The 23496-nt window shown below is 40.0% G+C and overlaps 1 protein-coding gene across 3 annotated transcripts in view; it reads right to left on the bottom strand.

Annotated features, from left to right (window-relative positions):
• Window positions 1-15414, bottom strand: part of ACAP2 (ArfGAP with coiled-coil, ankyrin repeat and PH domains 2) — a 155515-nt gene extending 140101 nt beyond the window's left edge. For 2 of the 3 annotated variants that reach the window (XM_042955585.1, XM_042955587.1), the window contains exon 1: window positions 15119-15414. In XM_042955585.1, the coding sequence (XP_042811519.1) occupies window positions 15119-15171 (53 nt within the window). In that variant the 5' untranslated portion in view covers window positions 15172-15414. The remainder of the gene's footprint in view (window positions 1-15118) is intronic. The other variant, XM_042955584.1, reaches the window with a different exon arrangement.
• Window positions 15415-23496: the final 8082 nt, after the last annotated feature.

Here is a 23496-nt window from a genome sequence, read left to right as displayed (position 1 = left end):
GCCAATTCTGCTTACTAGCTCCAGCTGGGTGTTTATCTCAAACTCAACAAGTACAAAAATTAAATTCTTGATTTTTTACCCAAAACCTGTTCTTCCCTTGCCTTCCCCTTATCAGTAAGCAATACCCCTACTTACACAGTTGCTAAAGCCAAAAACGTCACGTTTATTCTTCTAATTTCCTACAAAAAATTCAACAGCAATTCTTATTGATTCTACCACAAAAATTATCTCCACTCTCTACCAAATTATCTCTTGCCTGGCCTAGCCTAATAACTAGTTTCCTGCAATGACTTCCCTAACTGGTCTCTCTATAGTCACTTCTGCCTCTTTACAACTCACTTCCCAAACAGTAGTCAAAATATTTTTATAATATTTTATAATATATATAAAATAATTATATAAATATTATATATATAATATATAATATAATATATTTATAATATAATAAGCCTTATAATTGCTCACCACTGCTAAGAGATTTTTAATGGCTTCCTATCCCACTATTCATAAAATCCAAACTTCTTTCTATGGATGAATTATAAGGCCTAACATGATCTGATCCCTGCTATCTCTCTGAACTTATCTCCTACCACTCTTCCCCTTGCTCACTCTGCTCCAACCCACACTAGCCTTCTTTTTGCTCCTTGAAAATCCAGTTCCTTCCCACCTCAAGGCGTCTGATCTACAATCCTCTCCCGCCCTCTGGCCCCCACCCTAGCACCAGTGACCCAAATTAGTGACCCATATGTCTTCTTATTGTAGAAAACAACCAAACTTCATTGGCTTCCTGATGAAAACACTACATCACCACCTATGAATATTCTTGTCAAAAATGTTCAAACTGAATCTATCCAGAGTAAACAATCAGAAAATTCAGAATGTGGGATATTCTACAAGACGATTTGCCTACACTCTTCAAAAAAGTAAGTAACATGAGATTATTAGCTACCATATTATCTATACTCCAGAAATGTGGGGGGACCAACATATCCAAAACAGATATAAGCAATAAGTGTTACGCTATAACATCTTGATAAAACATATGATACAACCATATTTTAATCATAAAATCTTTCTAGCAATATTGAAAATTTACAACATAGCACTAAATTTAAAAAAAAATACCAAAACTGCCAAAAATTTGCAATATGATTATAAGGTAATACAAACTGCAAGAGTTGAGACTTGGGGATGTTAGGATGGGGTGAATATATTTCGCATGTAGGGGTGCCTGGGTGGCTCAGTCGGTTGAGCATCCGACTTCGGCTCAGGTCATGATCTCACGGTCTGTGGATTCGAGCCCCACATCGGGCTCTGTGCTGACAGCTCAGAGCCTGGAGCCTGCTTCAATCCTGTGTCTCCCTCTCTCTCTACCCCTCCCCCACTCTCACTTTGTCTCACTCTGTCTCTCAAAAATAAATAAATGTAGGGGCGCCTGGGTGGCTCAGTTGGTTAAGCATCCGACTTCGGCTCAGGTCATGATCTCGTGGTTTGTGAGTTCAAGCTCCGCATCAGGCTCTGTGCTGACAGCTCAGAGCCTGGAGCCTGTTTCAGATTCTGTGTCTCCCTCTCTCTCTCTGACCCTCCCCCGTTCATGCTCTGTCTCTGTCTGTCTCAAAAATAAATAAACGTTTAAAAAATAAATAAATAAATAAATAAATAAATAAATGTAAAAAAAAAAAAACTTTAAAATATATATATATTTTGCATGTAGGTGAGAGGTGAATCTTTGAGAGCCAGAGGGAGGAATTATGGTAGATGGAATAATGGTCCGCTAAGGATATCAACATCCTAATCCCCTAAACCTATAAATAAAGATGAAAATAAATAAAGCTGTAAAGATGAAGTAAAGCGGCACATAGAATTAACATTGATAATCACCTATGGATAAAGAAGATATGGTATGTATGTATAAACACACACACACACACACACACACACACACACACACACACACACGGAGTATTACTCGGCAATCAAAAAGAATGAAATCTTGCCATTCGCAACTACGTGGATGGAACTGGGAGGGTATTATGCTAGGTGAAAATTAGTCAAAGAAAGACAAATATCACATGACTTCATTCATATGAGGACTTTAAGACACAAAACAGATGAACATAAGGGAAGGGAAGCAAAAATAATAAAAAAAAAACAGGGAGGGGGACAAAACATAAGACACTCTTAAATATGGAGAACAAAGGGTTACTGGAGGGATTATGGGAGAAGGATGGGCCAAATTTGTAAGGAGCATTAAGGAATCTACTCCTGAAATCATTGTTGCACTATATGCTAACTACCTTGGATACAAATCTAAAAAATAAATTAAATAAAAAAAATTTTTTTTAAAAAAGCATTGACAATCATGTAATTTGGGATGGAGAGATTATCCTGGAATTATCAAAGCAGGCCCAACATTATTACCACAAGGGTCTTTATAAAGTGAAAGAGGGAGGCAGAACAGAGAGTGCCCCAGTAATTGCTGGCTCTCAAAATAGAAGGGTGTCATGAGCCAAGCAATGTGGACAGCCTCTTGATACTAGGAAAGGTTAAAAAAAAAAAAAAAAAAAAAAAAAAAATTCTCTTCTAGACCTTCTAGAAAGGAATGCAATCCTGCCAACAACTTGATTTTTGCCAAGTGAGACCTGTATTGAAAGGAACATAAGCTAATGAATTTCTGTTGTTTTAGGCCACTACATTTAGGATAATTTGTTAGAGCAACAATAGGAAACTAATAACGCTTATTCCATCATTGAACTAAGATGATCATCTGCTACTCTATCTACCTACAAAGGAAAGAGTGAATGCTCTATAGAGAATGATAACATCACCCAGAGCATTTACAATTTTTTATATAGAATGTACAGCATTAAATCAAATTGCTGGCCCACTAAAAAAAAAGTAAAGAAGAAGAAAGAAAGAAAGAAAATAAAAAACAAATAAAAATAGACACACAGATGAACTAAATATTGGTTTCATAAGATACTAAAAGTAGCAATAATATATTCATGAAGCCTGAGAAAAATATTCAAGAAACAGATGAAAAGGTGGCAATTTTCACCAAAGAAGAATCTATAAAAAACAAAACCAAATGAAATTTCTACAAGTGAAAAACACAATTGAAGAACTATACAAATAGGTTTAACAGCAGATTATACACAGTAGAAGATGAGCTTAAAAAACAGGAATATAGATCAATAGACAATATTCTACTTTTCTGTGAAGTGTATCCTTTCAGAAAATAATATGAGAGACATGAAGGACACAACAAAAGACTCTAACACATATGTAACTGAGTGTCAGAAGGAGAGAAAAAAGTAAAGCAGAAGCAGGAAATATTTAAAGAGGTAATAGCCAGGAATTTTACAAACTGATGAAAGACACACCCTGCAAACCCCACCGTCTACTGAATGAAGAAACTACAAGCCTCAAACAGGATGAATAAAACAGAAACTACACCTACATACATGATAGTAAAATTGCTGAAACCAGTCAAAGAAAAAGAATCTTAAAAACAGCAGAGGAAAAAAAGATATATTATCCTCAAAAGAGCAACGAAAAGACTAATAAAACTTGTAACATAAATAATAAAGGCAGAAAAAGCAAACAAAAGACAATGAAATGACATTGTTCCAAAAAAAAAAAAAAAAAAAAAAAAGCCAACTTACTATTCCATGCTTTGGGAAATAGCCTTCCAACATCAAAGAAAAACAAAGTCACTTTCAGACAAAAACTGAGATAACTCTTAGCCAGCAGATAAACCCTAACAGAAATACTGAAGGATGCCTTCAAATTAAATGATATGTGTGCTAGGAAGTATGTTGTTTTATCCGTACAAAACTATTACCTGAAAATAACCAATAAAACCTAGTCTCTTTATTATTCTTAGTGTAATACATTGACTCAAAAATCCAAAGAGGTGGATTCCCAACAAGCAGAAAACTGGGAATCAAAGTAAAACCATAAAGCAACAAATTAACCATTAAAAAAATCAACAGGAAAAGTTTTGTTCATTTAAAAAATGAACACAATTCTGGCTAGAACTACGAAAATTAAAATGGTTAGCTCCATTGATTTTAATTTTGCATTAGTATACACACTTTGCACACATCTTGTCTAAAAGGGACTCTAAAATACATAAAGTTAAATCCTGTATACTAATTGTCTGAGTACCCTCTCTACTTACCGCCTTTCAACTGAACTGTTTTACCGTGTACTGCACTGTATTTTTTTATCAGTGAAAATTTTTATATTTAAATTTGAGTATGTCTGGGGCATCACAGAAAATATAAAAAATGTAAAGGGAAAACTAACTATATTTCATTAAAGAATCCTGACTTTTTTTTTTTTTTTTAAGTAATCTCTCTACCCAATGTGGGATTTGAACTTACAACCCTGAGATCAGAGTCGCATGCTCCACTGACTGAGCCAGTCAGGCACCCTTTATTCAAAATACAAATTACTACAGGATTATAATCTAGTCAACTCTTTCTGTGAGAATTCTTCATCTCTGGAATAGGAATAGTGATATAGTCATTTAACTCACATTGTTTCTCATCTAACTTCCAGATCCTTCCAGAGATATAATTCAAAGGAAATAGACTTCTGGTAATCTCAAATAAACATATATTTCCTCACAGTTTTCTTCCATGACTTCTCAGTTTACTTATCCTTTGCTCTGACAGCATTTCAGTTGTAAATCTTTAAGGCATTGTGTCTTCCATTTTGTTTTTTTTTCCTCCTCTTCTTTTGCTCACTCTACCTTCTTAAATACTACAAACATAAAATCTATAAATGGCTCTTTTTAAGACCTTTACTGGTCTCCTTTTACAAAGTTAAGTGAAGTTTGCCCATCTATTTATAGTCTTTCATTATCCACAACACAGATGATTTTCATACATACAAGTAACATGTCTAATTCTTCATGCATTCTAGACACTCCCAACTGGTAGTTTATTTCCACATAGGAAAGCCAGCATCTTTAACTAAATCATCAAACTTCCTTTCAAGGATACAAAAGAGGAAAGGGAATTACCATTATTAAGTGGGTTCCTCCCTATCTACTTCTATGAAATACAGTATTATTCTTATTCACGGAGGCTGAGAAAAATTAAGAAACCTGCCCAAAGGTCTCTCACTACCAATAAGTGAAAAAGACAGAAGTCAAACAGATCATCTGCTTTTAGAGTTTATATACTTGATCCATATTCACTACCCTAAGTAAGTGTTCTCAGTACAAATTATGCTTTGTCCTATCAACGGCACAGAAACTTCCAGTTAAATACTGCAGGTTAGATACACCCATTTACCTCCATTTTCTCCAAAGTCCAATTAAAATGACAGGAAAAAAAAAAATTTTTAAGCACTAATCCACAAAGACAAAAAAGAGAAGCAATAACAACAGTAGCAACACAATTCTGGCAACTGAAAGGCAGATAAAAAGAACAGTAACTCACTTAGACCAGAGTCCAAGTCTTCAAAGTGCACTGGTAAAGCCAATTTGAAGCCAGAAGATTCACAATACAGAATCCCAAAATAGTTACTGAATATATGCTGAACAATGATCATGAGCAGCTTTCATGTGCTTACCGACCATATGTATATCTTATGTTTATCCAAATCTTTTGCCCATTTTTAATTAGGTTATTTGCTCTTATTGTTGAGCTGTAGAGTTCTTTATATTCTTTGGATACAAATCCCTTACATGATTTGCAAATATTTCCTACCACTCTAAAGGTCGAAGGTTGTCTTTTCACATTCTTGATGTGTCCTTTGAAGCACGAAAGTTTTAAATGTTGATGAAATCCAATTTGTCAATTTTTTCTATAGTTGGTTGTACTTTAGGCATCATATCTAAAAAACCATTGCCTAATTTAAGGCCACAAACATTTACTTCCATGTTTTCTAAGAATTTTATAGTTTTAGCTCTTATATTTAGGTCTGTGATCCATTTTGACCTAATTTTGCATATGATGCAATACAGGGATCTAAATTCATTCTTTTATATGTAGATATCAGTTGTTCCAGCACCATTTGTTTAAAAAGTTATTCTTTCTTCACTGATTATACTGGAGCCCTTGTCAAAACCTGGTTTACCATAAATGTAAGGGTCTCTGGACTCTCAATTCTATTCCATTGATCTATATATATCTTGCTTTGATGCTAATACCACACTGTCTTGATTACAATAGCTTTGTAGTGTTTCTTTTTTCATTCATTCATTCATTCATTCATTCATTTATTTATGAGAGAGACAGACAGAGTATGAGCAGGGGAGGGACAGAGAGAGAGGGAGACACAGAATCTGAAGCAGGCTCCAGCTCCGAGCTGTTAGCACAGAGCCCGACACGGGGCTCAAACTCACACACCACCAGATCATGACCTGAGCCAAAGTCAGACACGTAACTGACTGAGCCACCCAGGTGCCCTAGCTTTGTAATGTTTTTAAACTGGGAAGTGAACCCTCCAATTTTGTTCTTCTTTTTCAAGATTGTTTTGTCTATTCTGGGTCACTTGCATTTCCATATGAATTTTAGGATCAGCTTACCAATCTTCACAGAAATTAGCTAAAACTTTGATAGAGATTGTGTTTAGTCTGTAGATCAATTTGGGATATTGTAATCTTAATAATATTAAGCCTTCTGATCCATGAACATGGAATATCTTTCCATTTATTTAGGTCTTTAAGTTCTTTCAGTGATATTATATGGTTTTCAGTGTTTAGTCTTATACTCCGTTGGTTAAATTTATGTTCATGTATTTTATCTTTTTTTGATGCCACTGTCAAATGGAATGATTTTCTTTGCTAGTACACAGAAATACAAATGACTTCTGTACACTGACCTTACATCCTGCAGCCTTGATGAACTTACTAGTTTCAACTGATTTTGGTAGATTCCTTAAGATTTTCTATATACAAGATATATAATCTAAGAGTAAAGACAATTTTACTACCTTTTTTTTTTTTAAGAGAGAGCATGTGTGAGCGGGGTAGGGGCAGCAGGAGAGGGAAAGAGAATTTTCAGCAGGCTCCATGCCCAGCACAGGGCCCAAGACAGGGCTCGATCCCAAGATTGTGAGATCATGACCTGAGCTGAATCAAGAGTTGGATGCTTAACTGACTGAGCCACCCAGGTGTCCCACTATTTCTTTATTTATACAGATGCCTTTTATTTTTCTTTCCCACCAAATACTCTGGTTATAACCCCCACTACATTGTGGAACAGAAGTGGACAGACTTTTGTTCATGGCTGTAAGGGAAAACTTTTAGTCTTTCACCCTTAAGTATGATGTTAGCCCAGAATGTTTCATAGATATCCTTTACCAAGTTGAGGAAGTACTCTATTCATGCTTTATTATTTTCACCATGAAAGTATTTTCACCAGGAAAGTGTGTGGGATTGCCAAATGCTTTTTCTGTACCCATTAAAATGATTACAGAGGTGCCTGGGTGGCTCAGTTGAGTGAGCAGTCGACTCCATTTCGGCTCATGCCAAGATCCCAGGTTCGTGGGTTCAAGCCCCGTATCACGCTCCATGGTGAACGTGGAACCTGCTTGAGATTCTCTCTCCCTCTCCCCCTCTGCCTCTCTCCCTCACTCACACTCTCACTCTCTCTCAAATAAAAAAAAAAATTACATAGTTTTTGCTCTTTATTCTACTAATGTGGTATATTACATTCATTGATTTTTGCATTCCTGGATAAATCTTATTTGGTCATGATATACAATCCTTTTTATATATTGCTATATTGGGTTTGCCAATATTTTATTAAGGACTTTTATAACTATTTATAAGGGATATCAGTCTGTTGTTTTCTTGTGGTATCTTTGGCTTTTGTAGCAGGGTAATACTAGCCTCACAGAATTACTTGGTCTGAGTGACACCTCCTCTTCTATTTCATTTAAAAAGTTTGTAAGAGTATTGTTAGTCACTTGTAAACACTTGGAAGAATTCTTTGGTAAGGCCATCTTGGCCTGGGCTTTTCCTTTGGGGAAGCTTTTTGATTACTAATTCAATCTCTCTCTCTCTCTCTCTCTCTCTCTCTAACTCTATTTAGATTTTCTATTTCTTCTTGAGTTGGTTTCAGTAGATTGCATCTTTCTAGGAATATATGCATTTCATCTAGCTTAACTTGTTAACTTGTTAGAATTATTTACAGTGTTCTCTTATAACCCTTTCTGTTTCTGTAGGACAAAGCAATAGCCTCCCTTTCGTTCCTGAATCTAGCAGTTTGAGTCTTCTTTTTTCTTGGTCAGTCTAACTAAAGACTTGTCAATTTTACTGATCTTTTTGAAAAACTAACTTTTGGTTTCATGACTTTTTCTATTGTTCTTTGAGTCTCAACTTTCATTTATTTCTGCTCTAGTCTTCTTTAGTTCCTCCATCTGCTTTGAAATCAGTTTGCTCGAGATGGATGGTTTGATCACAGGTATTTACAGGTGTTTACAGGTATAAATGTCCCTCTAGGCACTGCTTTAGCTGCATCCCATAAGCTTTGGTATGTGGTTTTATTTTCATTTGTCTAAAGTATTTCCTAATTTCCTTTATGATCTCTTCTCAAATCCATTGGTTACTTTGGAGTATGTTACTTAATTTCCACATATTTGTGAATTTTTCAGATTTTCTTCTGTTACTGATTTCTAATTTCATTTCATTGTGGTCAAAGAACATATTTTGTATGGTTTCAAAACTTTCAAATTTACTGAAGCTTGTTTAATAGCCTAACATATAGCCTATGCTGGAAAATGTTTCACGTGTACTTGAGAAGAACGGGAATTCTGCTTTTGTTGCGTGACATATTCTATAAATATCTATTAATTACATCTATTATAATTATACCTATTATATAGCCATTTATTATATATCTATTATTATCTTGTTTGTTTATACTGTTGTTCACTCTTCTATTTCCTTGTTGATCTTCTGCTTAGTTGTTCTACCCATTATTGAAAGTATTTAGAGGTGCCTGGGTGGCTCAGTCCATTAAGTGTCCAACCTTGATCTTGGCTCAGGTCATAATTTCACAATTCGTGCATTCAAGCCCCACATCGGGCTCTGCAATGGCAGCATAGAGCCTGCTTGCAGTTCTGTCTCCCTCTCTCTCTCTCTCTCAAAAATAAAATAAACATTAAAAAAAGAAATATTTATGTCTCCAACTCTCTATTTGTTCCTTCAATTCTGTCAATTTTTGCTTTATGTATTTTGGTGCTCTGCTAAATGCATGTTTGTAGGTGTTATGTCTTCCTGATGGATTGACTATTTTATTATTATAAAATGTCCTTTATCTTTAGTAATTTTTGTCTTAAGATATATTTTAGCTGACATTAGTATAGTCATTCCAGCTGTCTTTTGAGTATTGTTTGAATGATTTATCTTTTTGTCCCTTTACTTCCAGTCTTTTTGCACCTTTGAATCTAAAGTATGCTTTTAACTTTTTTAAACATACATTTATCTTTGAGAGACAGAGAGAGACAAAGCATGAGCAGGGGAGGGGCAGAGAGAGACAGAACCACAGAATCCAAAGCAGGCAGCTCTGAGCTGTCAGCACAGAGCCCAAGGCAGGGCTCAAACCATCGAACAATGAGATCATCGAATCATGAGTCGGGGGCTTAACTGACTGAGCCACCCAGGCACCTCTAAAGTATGCTTCTTATGAGTTTGAGCCCCACATTGGGTGTGATTACTTAAAAATAAATAAATAAAAATAAACGGTTGTTAAAGAAAAAACTAAAGTATGTTTCTTGTAAACAGATATAGTTGGATCATCACTGAAATTTTACATAAGAAAAAGTTTTAAAGAAATTAGGTCAAAATGCATTAAAAAGGCATACCCTCTTCTGAAATTGAAGAAACTACTGCAAAGACAAAATATTCAAGGTCAGTAAATTTCTGAAAAAAAAAAAAAATGGTAAACTTGTCCCACCAGATATCATAAGAGACTATAAAGTATTGTAAATATTGACATTTGAAGAATAGATAAATACATTAGTGAAAAGGAGTAGAATACAGAAAAATACATATGTATGTATGTATGTAATATTAAATCAAGAGGGAGAAAATTATTCAATAAAAGGTGTTAGGAGATGATCTCTCAAAACTAAAATCCAGTTGCATTACATAAAACTAAAAATTACTATGAAATGATAGAAAAATATCCTATAAATAATAATGGGATAGGGGAGACTTTTCTAGGCAATACACAAAAGTCAGTTTTTAAATTTCTGTATGATAACAAACATCATAAACATACTTAATGCAAATTTAATTAATGCAGCTAATTAATGCCTGTGGCTTGAGAGAGAGCACAAGAGTGAATTCACTTCCAGGTCCACCATTTAAAAATCTACTTTTAAGAAAGTGAATTTACGGGCACCTGGGTGGCTCAGGAGTTTAGGTGTCCAACTCTCGATCTCAGCTCAGGTCATGAGAGTGTGGAGCCTGCTTGCAAGTCTCTCTCCCTCTCTTCAGACCCCTCCCCCACTTGCACCTTCATGCATGAGCTTTCTCTCTTTCAAAATAAATAAACATTTTTTTTAAAAATAAATTTAACTTCTCAAAAGATTGAGTTTGGGATTTTTTTATTTTAAAAATGAGAATAATTGCTACCTCACAATATATTTTAACATTCAGTGAGAGAATAGCTATAAAAGCATCTAGTATGAAATCTGGCACATTATAGAAGCTTGTTCTTCCTTAGTTCAACTTAAGTTGGTATTACATCAAATGAAGAATTACAAGCTGCAATGGGGAACAGCAGGATTCCTGTATTTTGGTTCATGATAAAACTACTTTATAATTAATTCCATTCTATTGTGTCTGAAAGAAAATACAATTCCCCTCATCCCTCGCCCACTATATTTGCCATGTGTAAAGTGTCAGTTGTTAAGAGTGTATCTGTTTCAAAGATGGAAGGTAAAGTGGCAATGCAGCCAGGATTGGCACTAGTTTAAGAGCAAAACATAACTAATACATGTATAATTACATCTTATGTCAATGTCTTTCACCCATTAAAACCTTTCTCCACAAAACATCTTTTTTAAGATGGTTTTCCTAAGTTCTTCCAACAAGGACCATATCTGAAATAGAAACTACAAATGGAAAACCTTCAGAATGGTGCACAATAAACACTGGCTAGGATAAAACATAAATGTATCAGGTAAAGACAAAAGTTTTGAAGACTTGCTAATGCCAATATTTTTACATTTGAACACTGGTTAGAACAAAAATGCTTCAGAATTCAGAAAGCGCAAATTCAATTTTTTGTTTCAAACAAAATATTCACTTCCTGCATGAACCATAATATGTTTAAGTAGAGGAAAAGCACAATTTTTATTAAAATTTTATAAAATTTTAAAGAGCAACTACCCAAAAATTTAGGATCCAAACAAATTCAAACTTCTTCAAGATATGTTGGTCAAAATGGAAAATCCCCACTTAAAAAAAAAAGTACACTTAAACGTGTACTTTCTTGTAGAGTTTTAGATGAACAAGATTTTGACCTTTAGACTGGTTTTTAAAAAACTAAAAAGGGAATTTTTTATTTACACAAAATTACACAATGAAATGTGCCCTCCAATCTAAAAACAAAACCAAAAAAATGCGCTTTGGAATGTAAAAGTAACCGTTGGCTTTGGCTCTATTCAAATTACTAAAGACAACGTTGCAATAGTAACATCCTCTCCCTACTTCAACCAATCCCCCCACTATTTTCCTTATCAACTTAGCAAGAAAATTAATGTTTACACTTGAACACTGATGAAATTTTTCTTCAGCAAGATCTGCCTTCTGCATCAATTCTATAGTATCCAAGGTAGTTATGTCTCCACGCCAGACTTAAATGCCAGAAGATTCGTTTGTGAAGGCGCGCCTGGATGGCTCAGTCAGTTAAGAATCCGACTTCGAGGGGCGCCTGGGTGGCTCAGTCGGTTGAGCCTCCGACTTCAGCTCAGGTCACGATCTCACCGTTCGTGAGTTGGAGCCCCGAATCAGGCTCTGGGCTGATGGCTCAGAGCCTGGAGCCTGCTTCCGATTCTGTGTCTCCCTCTCTCTCTGCCCCTCCCCCATTCATGCTCTGTCTCTCTCTGTCTCAAAAATAAACATTAAAAAAATTAAAAAAAAAAAAAAAAGAATCCGACTTCGATTCAGTTGTGATCTCCCAGTTCATGGGTTCAAGCTCCACATCAGGCTCTCTGCTGTCAGGGCGGAGCCTGCTTCAGATCCTCTGCCCCCCACCCGAGCTCATGCTCTTGTTCTCTCTCTCAAAAATAAACTTTTTTTTTTTTTTTTTTTTTTAATTTTTTTTTTTTAGCGTTTATTTATTTTTTTTGAGACAGAGAGAGACAAAGCATGAACGGGGGAGGGTCAGAGAGAGGGAGACACAGAATCCGAAACAGGCTCCAGGCTCTGAGCTGTCAGCACAGAGCCCGACGCGGGGCTCGAACTCACGGACCACAAGATCATGACCTGGGCCGAAGTCGGCTGCTTAACCGACTGAGCCACCCAGGCGCCCCCCAAAAATAAACTTTAAAAAAAAATATGTATACTTTTTTAAGATTCACTTGTGAAGGAAAATAAAAGTAAGAATCAGTTTAAAAAAAAAACAACACAACAGATCAGGACACTACAAGGAATAAACAGTGTAGCTGCCTTACTATAAGAAAACAAAAATGAAAGAAAAGAAGCCCAGCCCTCACAAACCTAATATGAAAGATTCAATATATCACCCACAACATGCACAATACTCTTAAAAGTCAAGTTTCTCTTATACATAAAGCATATGAGTAAAAGACTCTAAAATATTCTTTTCAAATGCTATACAAACTTCATACTAATGGGGTTATAGAAAGACTGGAAAAATTAGGAATGTGAATGATGAGACTTATACTTCTCAGCGTACTTCCCTCTTTTGCAAATCTAATCTAGTTCCAAAAATGTATACCAGATATTGGAGTTCTTTGGATCTTGATTTCTCTTCCCAATTTGCAGCCAACAATAACTGGAATACTGGAAGCAACTCTTGAAAAATCTCTACTATTTAATTAAAATTGAACAGACATTATATTCAAGTTTAACAAAATTCACTATAATATTCCATACAACTTAATCAGTATCTTTCCCTCTTATTTTATATTCTTTGATTTCAAAAACAGAGACATCACATGGTCTATGAACAAAACCAGTGGCTACAAGTATTTCCATATCACTTCTCTCACCTTTTTTTTAAAACATCGAACTTAAAATGTGAAATAAATTGAGCACACAGCCACATTCTCCAGAGGGAAAACGCTGTTACTTCATTAAAAAAAAAAAAAAAAAAAAAAAAAAGTTGGGGCACCTGGGTGTCTCAGTCTGCTAAGCTTCCAATTGTTGATTTCTGCTCAGCTCATGATCTTGTGGTTGGAGGGATCCAGCCACACTTGGAGGCCTGCACTGACAGCAAGGAGCCTGCTTGGGATTCTCTCTCCCACCCCCCCTTCCCCTCCCCCGCTGGTGTGCTCATGCTCTCTCTCTCTCAAAATAAATAAACTTAAAAAAAAAAAAAAAAAGGCTGAGTCATATAAATAAAATTCACAAAAAGCAGAGTATTCTGAGGTACACTTCAAAAATTACTTCATTCGCCACAGTCTGGACTGTAACCTACAGAGTTGTCCTAAGCAACCCATGTGTGTCTCCTCCAGGACCTTTATTCACACGGAGCATAAAACTTTTAAAAACTAATACCTACAATAGCAATCAAACCAGATGCAGCTTTTTACAAGCAACAGCCCTAGCCCTAAGCTCCAAATAAAATTAACACTCCTCCCCCGCCAAAAAAAAAGCAAAAGTCAAAACAAAAACACGTTCTTAAATTTTCTCTTAGACGTAGGAGTTCCTTAGTTTTACAATTCTTTTTCTTTGCTTTTCACTGAAAAGAGAATGGGAAATCAGTGATAAGAACGAACAGTGAGTTCCCAGGAGAAGGATACAAGAATTTACAATGAGGCTTGGCCTAGAGATCATCGGGCACACACACACCAATGCTCAGGGAGCGCTTTCAAGAAATGTCAGTGTCTAAATCAAGTCTATGGCCGCATTTTTTTTTTTTTTTTAAGGCCTAAGGACAGCCTTATAAATGGCCATAAAATACAATCTATCAAAACTATTCTCCAGAAACAATTAAGAGTGTCCTAGGATGCCCGGAACGTCAAGAACAAGTACTCTGGACGCCCTCGGGACTGCCGCCTCTCACATGGGAAGCAGGCCAGCCCATGTGAATCGGAGTGCCACCACGTCGGTTTACGTGACAGATCCACTGGGAGCATCCGAGTGTGATCCGGGGCCCTCCCGGACGGACGCTGCTGGAAGAGGAACACACATGCAATCTTCAGGGCCCTCCTACTTCCGTTCTCAAAACAGAAATGCACTGTTTCTCTTAGTCCTCAGCCCTCAGCCCAGTACCTCTCGACAGCGGGGAGAGCTCAAGTGGAAAGAAAAGCAGACCGTCTCGCGTCAGGGTGCATAGAATGCGGGTTGGTCAAAGCCCTCCCGCCCCCAGCTCCGGTGCAAATCCACCGCCAGCGCCTCCCGGAGCGTCCCCCTGGCAGGGGACACGCAAGCAGCAGCAGTCCCAGTTCGCCCCACTCCTTCCTCCCCGGGGTAAGGGGGAGCGGAAAAGCGCAAAGAGGAACTAAGTGAACTGCAAGAGGGTGCACTGCAAGCTCCTCAAAGAGGGGGTGGGGTGGGAGTGGAAACGAAGGAGCGGAAGGAAGGGGAAAAGAGCAGCAAGAGGAAGGGGACGAGAGCGCGCGCCCGCAAAGGGCACGAGTCTCCGGGGACGCGGCTGCACCCTGGTTCCTCGAAGCGGACGGTGCTCCCGGCGTCTGGGCGCTCCTCCCCGGGGCAGAGGGTGAGGAAGCGGGACGAGGGGGCGACGTCCCCCTCCCGGCCCAGCCTCAGCCCTCAGCAAGGGTCAGTTGGGGCTGCAGTGCCCTCGCCGGGTCCGAGCTGCGACAACGGCCGCTGGCCTCGTCGGAAGGCGCGGACTGCAGGGCCCTCGGCGCGCTCAGCGGGCCTGCTTTCACGCCCCCACCCCCGGGGGAGGCAGCTCCGGGGTGACGGCCGCTGGGCGGCCTCGCCGGTTACCTGAAGCGGGGCGAGTCCTTCAGACACTCTTCGAAATCCACCGTCATCTTCATCCTGCCTCCGCCTCGCCTCGCAGGCGGCGCGAGAAGAGCCGAGGGAGCCGCGGGAGCGGCTGCGCTGGGGACAGACAGCTACGGCGGGCGCACGGCCGCGACTAGCGCTGCGCGGAGCTGCGGAGGGCGCCTCGTCCGCTGGTCATAGCAGCCGCGAAGACGGTGGCGGCAGCGGCGGCTCGTCAGGCCCCAGTCCGGCCCCTCTTCCTCCCGCCCCCAGCTGAGCGGCGGCCACAGGGAAACCGCCCGGGAGTGACAGCCTCCGCCAGCCAGCCACGAAGCCGGCGGCCAATGGGAGGGGCTTCCGGAAGCACCGCCTGCGGGCGCTCCGGCAACACACCTGAGCGACGGCAGCTCGAGCCAATGAACAGCGCGACCGTGGGTGCCTCCTTGCCACAAGCGTCCCCGAGGGCCAACCGGGAGGCGCAGGAGTCGTTAGGCGGGACGCACCGGTTGCTGGGAGGCCAGCGGCTGAGGCTCCTTGGGAAGGAAGTCACGTGGCTGCGCTCCGCGCTTCCCTCGAAGCCTCCGCCTCTTCTCCGGCTTCTCAGCCCCGCCCTGCTGAGCTGCCAATGCGGAGGAGCCGCCGCCTGCAGGTCTGAGGAAGGAGAGTTGCTTTTCAAGGCAGCTTAGGCAGAAATCTGTAGAGGCTGGGAGTAGAATTACCGAAGGAAGAGATAGGCTAAGCCACCACTTTCTTTACGTTTAGGGAAACTGAGGTCAGGAGAGGAGCGAGGGTGGCTTTAATGATAAAATCCGTCTTTCACTAACTAACTTCACCTTGTAATAACTTGGAAATATCTCCCACGTATATCTTCTCATATAACTAAGAGACTACTTCCTGAAGGAGCTGGCATTTGGGGTGAGCATCGAAAGGTTCAGAAGGATTCCGACAGGTAGAAGTAGGTCCTTTCGTATGGAGGAAAGCTTTCAAAACCGCTGAACACATTTCTCCTTACTGACACTTTTCTCTCAGTAGCTTTCACCAGTTCAAAGATGATAGGGTTCTGAAAATCAGGCTCACTTCCTCCAACTTGCAACACCTGCCCACCGATCCACGATTGATTTGGAGCCGTGCAAGATATGCATCGCCTGATCCAACCAGGCAGGTATTTCTGATTTTAAAATGCCATTGACTGGGGAAAAAAAGGATACATTATATTTAAATGTAACCCAACCTAAAAATATAAGTGTATCCATGAAAATGCAACAAAAAGAGACACCTGGGTGGTTCAGTGGGTTGAGTGTCCAACTTCGGCTCAGGTCATGATTTCAGGGTTCCTGGGTTCCAGCTCCACCTTGTGCTCTGTGCTGACAGCGCAGAGCCTGCTTGGGATTCTGTCCCCTTATCTCTCTGCCCCCCCCTCAAAAAAAATAAATAAACATTTAAAAAAAATTTTTAATGCAACATAAATGTTGTAACAACATAGTGGCTGTGAGTGAGAGTCTGGAGGCAAACTTCCTGGATTTATCTCCTGTCCTTCTTATACTGCCAAATGAAGGTAACACCACTGATCTGATAGAGTTGCCCTGAAGCTGAAATAAGAACTCTAAAGACAAAATACAGTGCCACATAGTAACCATTCAGTAAATGTTGGCTATTATCATAATTGTACCACTTTCTTCTTCGGTGCCTTAATCAAAGTTTAAATGTAAGCCCTCTCACTTCCACTGCCTGAAGCCTTATATAACCATTTTGACCATCTGGCTAAGTGTAGCGTGATGGCATGATGTTTTACGTAACCCATGGTTGTATCTTGATCTCCTTAGCACCTTTAGAAATAATATACAAGCACTGTGTATGTTTCTTCTTTGGTTATAAACGTGGTTTCTTTTTTACTTTATTTTTTTATGTTAATTCTAGTTAGTTAACATACAGTGTTATATTAGTTTCAGGTATTCAATACAGTAATTCAAAACTTCTATACATCACCCTGTGGTCATCAGGACAAGTGCATTCCTTAATCCCATCTATTTCACCCATCCCCCCCCCCACCATGATCAGTTCTGTATAATTAAGAATCTGTTTCTTAATTTGTCTCTCTTATTTTTTTCCCTTTGCTTGTTTGTTTTGTTTCTTAAATTCCACATGAGTGAAATCATATGGTAACTTGGTCTCTTTTTTAAATTGAATTGCAAATCCCTGGAATCTACACAGCTTCTTTTGATAACTGGAAACTAATGACAGTTAAATGTTCAGTGTCCTCAGACACTTCAGTTGGTCAAACCAACCTCTTCTAGATTTGTAACTTCTGTGTCAAATTTAGAAAGAGAGGTGGCCATTTCTACATTTAACTGTATTCCTGATGCATGGCAACTAATCTGTATATATAATAACTTACTGTTTCAATGCTTCAATGCAATGTAACCTTTTGGAAGAGGCCTAAGTGACACTTTGGGATTCAAATTAAAAAAGCTGCATGGCACCATCAATGAAAATTACTAAGCTAATTATCAAAAATTAACATTTCCCTTCTGTAGACAGCTAAATTTATGTACACCCAGTTAGTGATAACACTGTCAAAAATTTTTTTCTGCCCTGTGGCAAAGCAAGCATTTGGGGTTGTCAGTTGTAGAATATATCCTAAATTAAGAAATATTAAAAGTGGGTTAGGGTGGGAAGTAAGTCTTAGAAGTAACATAATACTATGATTCTTAACTTAAAATAATGAAAACCAAGGCCCCAAGGTATAGAAATAACTAGCTGGGTGACTCAAGCTAAACACAGGCCCCCTGTCACCAGACTAACTACGAACTGCCCACTCTCCCCTTTAGAATTTGACCTTTACAGGTGCAGCTCTGTGAAACATTTCCTTTTCATCCATTTCATGTTACAGATGCAGGGGCGCCTGGGTAGCACAGTTGGTTAGGCGTCCAACTCTTGACCTCATTTCAGGTCTTGATCTGAGTCATGACTTCAAGCCCCAAGTCAGGCTCCACACTGGGCATGAAGCCTACTTAAATTTAAAAAAAGGGGGAAGGGAGGGGAGGGGACGGCTGGGTGGCCTAGTGGGTCCCGTGCCAGGATTCCTGGGTTGGATCCTCCACCCTCGAATAGGGCTCTGTGCTGGCAGCTGGGAACCTGGAACCTGCTTCAGTTTCTGTAGGTCTCTGTCTGTCTCTCTCTCAAAAATAAATAAATAAACATTAATAATAACAATAAAATTTGCAGCTCCAATGCCACCTCTTTCAGGAAGTTTTCTCAGTTTGCTGAATACAGTCCTCTCTTGTCAGCACGCAGTGAAAATTAGTAATAAATATTAATGATCGAGCCTTAAATCTCTCAGAAATTTCTTCTCCCCAGACTTCCTAATTCCTTCTTCCAAAGTCTCTGGAACCCTGTATCCCCATAGCCCTTCCCAGGATGCTTTTGATTTCCTCTGAGGATAATTTTAACTATAACGTCCTCTTGAGCAGAAGTTGTTCACTACACCTTCCCCAATCCTCCCAGGCCAGGATACACAGTCAACAAGGATCTAACTCTTGACAACTTAGAATTTACATTCCACGTTCATACCAGAATTTCTTGTTTGGGGCTAATGTCATCTAGGTACACCGCTATCTTACTGTCCTCATTGCTGTTCTCTACCAATTTCCCACTAACTTCCTGCCTTCTCCTGGCTAATTGCATTGCAGATTATCTTAAGAACAGGGAGTTATGATGAGGGTAACTATGGGCAGGTACTGAAACTGGGAAGCCCATGAACCCAGACATCTCTGGAAACTGGTTTCCCTCTCTTGGTGGCTATATCCTCTCTCTCTCTTCTCACCTGCTGCCCAACTCCTACCAAGTAGTTCTCTCTTCGTGGGTTCTGTTCCCTATGGGCCTGGCTTGCATATAATCCCTCATTGCTACAGTTTCCTTCAACAAGTTGGTTGTCAGATAGTTACAGGGGCCGAGCACGTGATATAAGTGAATGAAATTTGCCGGTGTAAGCAGTATAGGGGGATGGCACCCATGGTGAAGAGGGAAGATAGTGCGTTGTGTACTGCTCAGCTCCAGTCTGTTTTTGCCATATCAGGCCTTCAGATGTGGTAAGAGAAGCCAAATAGCCAGATTTTAATGTGAAACTTCCCCAATTTTCAAATGTTGGCCACACTTTCAAAATATTAGAAAACATTGCACAGGTCACAGAAATAAGTTTCAGGGCCACTCTGCAACTCCTACATATTTTTTGACAATTCTTGATGTATCCTTTCAACCTATGCTCCTGGAGCTTATCACTTTATCTGTTTCCTAATGCCCACATCCCAGGAGAAAATCAGATCAACCCAGCTCATCTTTTCATCACAAGTCACACAGGTCCCCAGCTGGCAGATAGGAGGGTAGGATTACCCAATTTAATCATTTGTACAGGAATGGGGGTCAGAATGGTAGCTGCAGGACAGCTGCCCAGTAGACAAGGCAATCTCCCTAAGCGAAGGTATTAGTGATTTGGTCCCATATAACACAGCTAGTAAGCTCTCATGCTTGGCCTCTGACTCAGTCTGCCACCCCAACTCCTGCCACCAGCTAAGGTGATTTCAACATTCATTCTTTCTTTCTTCATTTAATAACATCCATAGGGGCGCCTGAGTGGTTCAGTTGGTTAAGTGTCTGACTTTGGCTCAGGTCATGACCTCACAGTTCATCAGTTCAAGCCCCGTGTTGGCTCTCTGCTGTCAACACAGAACTAGCTTTAGATCCTCTGTCCCTCTCTCCCTCTGCCCCTCCCCCACTGGTTCGTGTTCTCTCTCTCATCTCCCTCCCCTCCCCTTTCTCTCTCAATAAATAAATAAACTTTAAAAATAATATCCATTAAGCACGTATGCTGGCCAGACACCCTGGCAGGCTCTGAAGTTTACTGGTGAAATAAACAGTGTTTCCCCTCTAGAGCTCAGAAAGCTACTCCTACTCTGACAGTCATTTCTTCCAGAAAAGGAAATAAGGGTTCTCCTATCTTGCGGACATAAGAAATCTTAAAAAAGTAAGATCCAAGAGAAGGTAAGGTTTTCCAAGGACCTTTAAGTCACAGGAAACTGCATGAGGAAAGCAGAGGTAAACAGTGACCAGGTAAACAGTGACCGATACAAAGGATTTTGTCTGCCACCCCAAGGAATTCTGATCTTAAGGCAATGGGAAACTTTGGAAGAATTTAAGCCTGGAGTGATGAGAATCAATTTGAATTGTAAAGGAGAGTGCGTCAAGGGGGCGGGGCTATCAGGACTGAGCCAAAACACTGTTAGCAGTTCAGAGATTTTCAACCAAGGTCTTTACAATCAAAAGATGTTTAGGAAACAAAATCAAAAGGATCTGATGCTAAACTAAATGTGAGGGAGGAAAAAAAAATACTAAACTCTTAGGGTGATTCCAATTTCAAGTTAGAGTGACTGGTGGGAGGTGGTACTATTCACAGAAGAAAGTTTATCTCTTTGCCTCAAAATATGTGACTTAAGACAGTCCTTAAATGTTCCCACCTTAAACCTTGTCTCACCCAGAACATTCCTTACACAAGCTTGACCTCAAATGTCTCCTGCTGTCTCACTCCCATACATTCACTTCACACTCCCAACCCCACCCCAGGACGCTTCTTATCTCCTAGGCTGTTGGCATTCACCTGTATTGCCTTCCCACTACCACGTCAACAACTCCATTTACAGTGCCCCTGAACCTCTTCCCAGGTCCTCCCTGACACTGTCACACACCCAGCACTGGATCAATCCAAACATTTCCTTCATGTTTCCCCCTCCTAGTTGCTGAGCAATACTAGAGACCATTTATATCTTAAAGCAAAAAAAAAAGAAAGAAAGAAGGAGAAGGAGAAAGAAGAAGGAAAAGAAGGAGGAGGAGAAGGAGAAGGAGAAAGAAGAAGAAGAAGAAGAAGAAGAAGAAGAAGAAGAAGAAGAAGAAGAAGAAGAAGAAGAAGAAGAGGAAGAAGAAGAAGAAGAAAATTTTTAAAAGGGTGCCTGGGTGATTCAGTTGCTTAAGCATCTGACTCTGGATTTCCTCTCAGGTTATGAAGAACTCACTATTCGTGGGATCAAGCCCTGCGCCATAGGGCTCTGTGCTGACAGCTAGAAGCCTGCTTGGGACTCTCTCTTTCTGTCTCTCTCTGCCCCTCCCTTGTTCTCACATCCACTCTCATGCACACGCTCTCTCAATCTCAAAATAAACAAACTAATAAACTTTATGTATACAGGGGCATCTAGGTGGCTTAGTCAGGTAAGCTACTGACTTTGGCTCAGGTCATGATCTCACATTCGTGAGTCTGAGCCCCTCATCAGGCTCTCTGCTGTCAGTGTGGAGCCTGCTTCAGATCTTCTCTCTCCCTCTCTCTGCCCTCCCCCACTTGTGCTCTCTCTCTCTCTCAAAAATAAATGAACATATATGCATATATACATTATATGTATATAGGAGCCATTGGAAAAATTGTAAGCCAGGGAGTGTGATGTGATCTGATTTGTGTTTTAAAGGAGGTTGGGCAGAATCACTGGGTTCTACTCATGAAACCAATACTACACTGTATTAACTAACTTGAATTTAAATAAATAAATTTAAAATTAAAAAAAATAATAAAGGGGGCTGGGCAGGCAAGAGGCGAAAGGCTTTTGGGGCTGAGACTACTTTACTGCATTCAGTGATGCAAGACCTGGACACTACCCGCTTAGGCTTTCCGACTGTTTTTGTATTATTTACCTGTGGCCAGATCCCTGGCCCACTGGCACAATGACTACTCCTAACCTTGCCATCCAAGCTGTGGCCCACCCCCCTCATAAACTGTAGATAATTTTGACTCTTCCCACAGGAAGTAGGAATCATTCGGTGGGAACACTCTTCCTAGCCCTGACCCACGTACTCCCCCACATTCTCATCTTCTTTACTTCTTACCCACCTACCTCAAAGGAAAGCACACTTCTTCCTTGTGCTCCCAAACTTATCCCTTCCATTCTTCTCTGAGAATGGCTCTATCATCTTTTCTCTGCATCCTCAACCTCTCTCTCAAATGACCTTTCTTTTCTCTTTGAAGAAAAAAGCATACACCCTCTGTATCAGGAAGGGTGTGTATGTGTGTGTGTGAGAGAGAGACAGAGAGACAGAGAGACAGAGAGAGAGAGAGATTATCTGAGTAGGGCAAAAATAAAGAGTTCATGATAAGATAGGATGGTTTTACCCCAAGCCCAGATGATAGGCTCTCCATGGACCTTGAGAGGGATTTGGAACCAGAACCTATAAAGTCTGGATGCTCTTTCTCTTCCATCCTTTCCACACATGGCTTGCTCTTCTGTACACCGATAGCTTATTTCATCTGATTGTCTGGGCCCAGATCTCAAGATCAACCAACTGAAGAGAAAGGGTTTTCTCTCATTACCCAAATTATAAATTTCTTTTTTTTATGTTTATATTTTAAGAGAGAGAGAGAGAGGCAGAGAGAGGGAGACAGAGGATCTGAAGCAAGTTCCACACTGACAGTACAGAGCCCGATGCAGGGCTCGAGCTCACAAACTGCAAGATCATGACCTGAGCCAAAGTCGGAGGCCTAACCAACTGAGCCACCCAGGCGCCCCCCAAATTATAAATTTCTTGGGGAAATATTGGCCTAGCTTGAATGATGCACTCCCATCAAGGGCGAATCAACTACAGCAAGAGGGCAGTATGTACAAACATGGCTTCCAGAAGCCCACTCCTATGACCATGTGTAGGGGATCAGTTAGCAAAAAAGGGAGACATGTGAACTGGACAAATTCCCCTTTAGCTATAGCCAAATCTCCCTCCATTGCTTTTTTTTTTTTTTTAATGTTTATTTATTTTGAGAGAGAGAGAGAACAAGTATGGGGGAAAGGCAGAAAGAGAGGGAGAGAGAGAATCCCAAGCAGGTTCCACGCATCTCCCTGATGCGGGCTTCAAATCCACGAACTGTGAGATCATGACCTGAGACAAAATCAACAGTTGGATACTTAACCAACTGAGCCACCCAGGCACCCCTCCATTGCCTTCTATCTAATACTCTTAAGCGCACGGTCTCCCCATTTTCTCCTCCTATCCATTCTGCTAGGCACTGCATTCTCTTTTCCACTCCCTGCCCACCCCCATCAACTGTTTTCAATGGGTCACTTTCCAACTGACAAAGCAAAGGACACTTTTCAGTACTTGTTTTTCCTGACATCACTTTAGCACTTGACAGTGTTCACAACTCTTTTCACCTTGGAAACACACAGCGCTCTTCTGCTTGTAATCCTTCACCAGTTTATCATTGCCTAAAGCTTTCGTCTGTAAAGTTTCCTTAATCATGGAAACTTTTGTTTAAAAGAAAAAGTCTTTCTAAATTAAAAAATAAAAATTAATTT

Source organism: Panthera leo, chromosome C2 (assembly GCF_018350215.1).
Source record: "Panthera leo isolate Ple1 chromosome C2, P.leo_Ple1_pat1.1, whole genome shotgun sequence".
In the NCBI taxonomy this organism is placed as follows: domain Eukaryota; kingdom Metazoa; phylum Chordata; class Mammalia; order Carnivora; family Felidae; genus Panthera; species Panthera leo.
The sequence above is the reverse complement of the archived record's forward strand: the minus strand, read 5'-3'. Positions and strand labels throughout refer to the sequence as shown.